Source organism: Jatropha curcas, chromosome 2 (genome assembly GCF_041381405.1).
Source record: "Jatropha curcas cultivar XTBG-Jc1 chromosome 2, XTBG_Jcur_1.0, whole genome shotgun sequence".
NCBI lineage: Eukaryota > Viridiplantae > Streptophyta > Magnoliopsida > Malpighiales > Euphorbiaceae > Jatropha > Jatropha curcas.
In genome coordinates, this window is record NC_143152.1 from 1,802,320 (window position 1) to 1,808,120 (window position 5,801).

General features: G+C 33.6%; 1 protein-coding gene across 1 annotated transcript; it reads right to left on the reverse strand.

Moving 5' to 3' along the window:
- Window positions 1–856: 856 nt before the first annotated feature.
- On the reverse strand, window positions 857–5,130 carry LOC105634415 (Calcium-dependent phosphotriesterase superfamily protein). Its single transcript, XM_012217274.4, has 3 exons — window positions 4,774–5,130; window positions 2,143–2,406; window positions 857–1,508 (listed from the first exon to the last, which is right to left on the reverse strand). Exons 1-3 carry the CDS (start codon window positions 5,058–5,060, stop codon window positions 938–940), a joined length of 1,122 nt encoding a protein of 373 aa, XP_012072664.1. The 5' UTR covers window positions 5,061–5,130; the 3' UTR covers window positions 857–937.
- Window positions 5,131–5,801: the final 671 nt, after the last annotated feature.

Here is a 5,801-nt window from a genome sequence, read left to right on the forward strand (position 1 = left end):
TTCGAAAGGCCAAATTCCTTTATAACCGAATGGGATGGCGCTCCCTAGCTCTAAAAAAAGAAAGAAAGAAAGGAGAAGAAAATATACCTCATGTGTTGGAGAAATTGAAAGCTATCTATTGAGTAATTATTTAGATCAAATTGGGGACTTCGTATTCTTTTATGCCTCTCTATGTTTAGTTACTGTTGATTTTCCATTGTATGACCTAGGTTAAACATGACCTTATATCTGATAATGCCAAGGCATCCTTCAATTCAAAGATGTTTCTTTTTATGTTTGAGTCTGGTTTATTAATTATTATAGTAAAACAAACAACTTCGTTTGCATATGAAATCACTTCATCCCATAATTCGGGCTAATTGTTAAAAAAATATGTTGACCTTTTGCCCTAAAACATAGGGTGTTACAGAAGAGTCATGGACAACAATAGAAAGAAAAGGAGGGTAATTTTGTACAAAAAAGAACTGAAAAAATTTTCACTGATGTATTTTGTATTTCACTAAAATGATGAATTAAATTACAATATCGCTATTTTGCTCGGAGTGCCAAAAACTTTTAAATTCTGCGGTTCGAAGGGAATTAAATCTCCTGATCATACCAAAAATAAATAAAATTACAATATCGTTACTCATTGAAATATTTTATCCGAATTTGCCTAAATATCACCTCTAGTCTGAACATGGAAGCATGTGTGCGAACCAAAACAATACTAATAATAATTCACTCAAATATTTTTCAAAAAAAAAAAAAATTGGATATATTATTTTCCTCAAAAGGACTTAGTGAACTTTCTAATACCATGGAAAAAATAATTCTGAAAGACAGTTTTAACTCAATCCCAAACAGAGCATAAACATTTAAAACACAACAATTGGGGTTTCACTTACTAGGCAATAAATGCAAATTACACAAAATCCCTTCATATATGTGAGCATCTTTACTGCAAATTATAAACACCAAGGAAAGGCATCAATACCGACCCAATCAACAACTTACCATCCTTCTCTTCCACTTCACTAATAAACCTCAATTTCTTTCCCTCACAATCTTCTAAAACTTCCAGAATTTTCCCATCCTCACTCAGCTTTATAGCAGTTGCATGAGGTTTCCCTCCTACCAACAGTGAATGCAGTTGCTTAAAGCTAAGTGGAAGTTTTAACAATGTCTTTCCAATCCATGAGTTAGAAAGAACCAACTTTGCAAAAAGCCCTTTCTTGGCATGTAAAGCTACCCAAAACTCTCCTTTCGAGTTTCTTCTGATATTATCTGGAAATCCCGGAAGCACTGCGAAAACATCGACCTTTCCAGCGTCAGGACCATGAAGCCAAAACCTTAAAACTTGACAAGTAGTGGTTTCTGCCACCAGCACAAAGGAGTTGTCTTTGCTCAGTGCTACACCATTGGCAAATGCAAGGCCTTCTAGTAATATAGTTACTTCTTTGCTTGATTTATCGAACTTCAGTAATCTACCTGTCTTGTCATTGCTCAAGACGGATGCTATAAATTGCCTGGAAAAAGAAAAGGAGAACAGTAAATAACTTTTCTCAGGCTACGAATAGAGGAATGAGCTTTTACACCACTTCTATATCCAGAAGCAATATCTCAATGCAAAACTGAGTTTTACACCGAGGAAAAAGAAGACTCAATTAGCTCAGATGCTTTGCAAGGGAAGGGTAAAAATAACCCTAAAGATGTTTTTAGGTGTCTTTGACATAATAGTTACCTGTTTCCTCGACATTTGGGAACTCCAACCTCAGGGAGCATCAAACTCAAAAGTGTTTTAAAGAGAATCATGTTATTTCACTGTGAAATTATCCTTATTCACAGATGTTATAACACAATTGATTTTATAAACCCTGCAACAAGTTTGTTTTGAGATACAGACTTGTTCTAATCAAACATAAAAGTCTACAAGTCAGAATCCCATAAATTGATTCTATTCTCCCTAGACTCTATTTTGTAAGTGCATAATTATCTTAAATATATTAACCATTTTTTTCATTTCCAATCGCTTGGAAGGTATTCTCTCATTTTCTTGAGAAAACTATTAAAAGCATGGCCATAAAATAAAACATTTCTCGTGGACTTCAAGCTAAAATCTTCAAGTTCAAGAATGATGACAAGTTTTTCCGGTAAAATTACCTCCTTTGAAAGACTTTGCTTGTATCTGTGAAGTAAATCACATCTTCTTGCTCATCGATATCCATATCATTGGTGAAGCGCAAGGGGTGGCCTTTAACTTCAGTGACCACTGGTCTCGCCAAACCTCCATTTGGACCAACTACTTGAAGACCTAAATAGGCATCAGCAATGTAGAGATCTCCAGTTTTTTTATCAAATCGCAGTCCCAATGGCCTTCCACACACATGCTCCATTTCTGGTGCAAATGGGCGAATGCATTCCCTCCTTATAAATTGAGATTGTTCCATTTAGTCAAAATTATGAAAACCTAATAATTGCCTAGTTAAAAATGGAAAAGAAAATTGATACTCCAGCAAAATATTGGTAAGTCTTGCATGGAACATTTGGAATTCACACATAATTGACAACTGCAACTGTTTCTTCTTGTTTCTATTAGGCACTAATCTAGCAACTACTTTACAAATTAGGCTTTACATAATTGTGAATGGAGTTAATCAAACTAGAATTAAAGCATCACCAATGATTAAATGCATATTTACCAAGAAAATGAAAGTTAGAGCAAAGGTTGCATGCTCCATTCTCATTAATGGTTAAACAAGTTGTGAACCAATATATCTTGGTATTGACTGCTGTACGCTTATCCCAACTGTTGCCAAAGACTTTGCTCTAATGAAAAACTATGCATTCAAAGCAGACAATCAAACATAAATAATAACGCCAACAGTGAATACCAAATTGACTCCCTACAGATACAAATCTGAACTTCCTTGAGTAATAATTGGAAGAAACCAAGCAATAAGGATAATATCTTGCGGTTGGATCTTAATTAATGGCACTAAGTTAATTATACATGGTCTGACTGCATGCATAGAAATAACAAGCAAGAGAAAATTTGTCTTCAAAAAGCTCTATTTATTTGCATGCAAATCAATATCATCTAACAGAGAAAGGAAGTGACAAATAGGAACCAAAATAATCCTAGTCCTCCATCTGATTATATCCTAATTTATGGACAAACGGAGAGTAAAGTCCACCCTTGGAAACAATGGTTCCTAGACTACTACTAGCACACTAAACCATATGATTGAGATTGACATGCATGTGATTTTTCATGATTCTTCACTGACATAATAAGTAAACTCCTTTTATAATATGCAACAGTTGCCTTATTGCAATTTTTTTTTAAAAAAAAAGACAATACCAATGCTAGAATGCCACTCAAGAGCCAATCTCTCATTCAGATTCAACCAGATTGATATGAGGCACATCACTGAACACCATATACCGAAAAAAAGAAAAATGAAGTCATTAGAATTAATGAAAATTCATATGGAAGATAATGGATCATGTAATTGGAGACCAGAACCTTTTTGATAGATGGGAGAGGAAGGACAATGAGAGAAGTTGAAACTTAGCATTCTGTACTATAAAAGAAGCACTTAACTATTGGGTATTGGCCCAATGGTAATGATGACTAAAACCTTAAGCATAACAAAACTTATTACATGTAAAGGACAAAAAGAACTTGGTAGGTATAGCAAGTTCTTGTTAGAAAACTGGTCTCTTTTCTTAGAAGCAGCAGAGCAACAACACAGGAGTGGATTCCTGGCAGGAAGGAGACAAAAGAGAGCTATCTTAAGGCACATCATGACCTACAGGAAACAATGCAAGACCTAGAAAGGAAACTCCATTGGGAGTCAAAAGGATTCTTCATGTGATTTAGGAGAAGTGAATGATGGGTCCTTCATTGCAAGTTGAGCCGTGCTCAACTCTTAGTAATCTCAAAAAAGTTATCTACTATTCCTTTTTTTGGATGTCCCAAAGTATATGTACATGTCTACAAAGTCAAAAATTTTTAGAGTTAATTTTCTTATTTTATCCCTTATTAGTTCTCCAATTTAGAGGGTGCCTTTATTATGGTATGAGGAATATGTAAGGGATATTAAAGAAAATGATATAAAAAATATGAGTTGACATAATATTTATTATATTCTCTTCCACTATGTAAAAAGAGAAAGTGAGAACCTCTTTGGGACAATAACAGAGGGAGTATATAAGCTAAGCTAAAAGGAAAGTTGCAAGATGACCTAGACTATCATGTGCATTGTTCGCGAAAGCAAAAATATGGCTTACTAAGGTCGTGGAGAACAAAGAAATACAGAGTGTAGACAAGCAAGAAAACAATCATAACAGCGTTAAAAGACCTATTTCACAGAATAATAGAATGGAACTTCAGTGTGCAGTTCTAGAATCAAGAGGTGAAAATTGAATGCATGGTTTGGATAATTGAAAAGCCTTATATACAGTATAACTCCATCTTCATAACCTTTATTTTCTTTGACAATTGTTGAAATTGATGTTGTTGGTGACAATATAAGCAAAGAACTGGTTTTGTTGATAATTTTGGAGCTAGAGCTTAACTATTCTAATCCCAAATCCCGATAATTTCTCTACACATTTCCAGCTTAAAAACCAAGTCTCCTATTCTTGATGAATTACTACAAACTACCAATTAATTGTAATTGCTACCTTGGAAATAGAAGACAGTGAAGAACATAGCTCTTTAATAAAATTTTAACAAATAAACTTAATTCCCTGAAAAGAAAAAAAAATACCCAGATGGTTTGTTACCTATCAGAAGTGGTGGTGGCAAAATCAAGCCACCCACGGCCATCTCCAAGCCATTTGAGAACTCTACCATCCGCGACGCCAGTGTAAGGTCCTTCTCCATTAGGATCGAAGACCAGACTCTCCGGTCCTACAGCTCCAGTGACATGAACGACCTCTGCGTAGTGGAGACGATCAAGAGACGATGGTATTGGAGGTGGTGCAAAGATATTGTTGGGATTGGTTATTAGGATGGCGAAGAATGCAACTACCGCTGCTGCTGCTGTAGCTACTATCAAGTTCTTGCTCATGGCTTCTTTTCTTCATTGATGATTTTTTTTTTTTTTTTTTTTCCTTTTATTTAAAAGGATACAAGTAAAGTAGCTGAATGGCAACCGAACCACCCTAACCGAAAATACCGAACATTGAAAAAGCAGAAACCGAATAGATAAAAATCGATCAGAATAAAATCGATTGAGTTTGCTTTTCTTATTTGAACCAGAGTGTGCTTGCTTTCTTTACAAAAAGCTCGAAGTAATCTCCTATTCCTACTTGCAATTCAATTATTTCGGTCTATTTGATTTCATTTATAGAAAAATCAAACCAAAATTGATAATAATCAAACTCAAATTTTCCGTCTTTTGAACCAAACTAATTTTACCGGACAATCCAATCAAATTAAACTAAATATCACATATTCTCGGTATTAAGTTTCACGAGGTATAGCTTAAATTAATTCCATAAAAATTGATGGAATTCAATTTAATTTTTATTTTCATAATATTATTAATCATATAAAATTATTGTTTTCTATTTGTGTTTTAGAAAACAGTAGAAAGATTAGAAAAAATTATTAGAGAATCACAAAATAAAAATATAAAATTTATAGAGATAAATTTAATTAGAAAATCATAATATCTACATAAAGCAAAAATATATATCATAATCGATTTATTTGGTAAGTATGACAATTTAAAAAAAAAGCCAAGTTTATAATTATAGATTAATTTATTTATCTTTTGTTTTTCTTTCTTCATGTGAAAATAAATTAA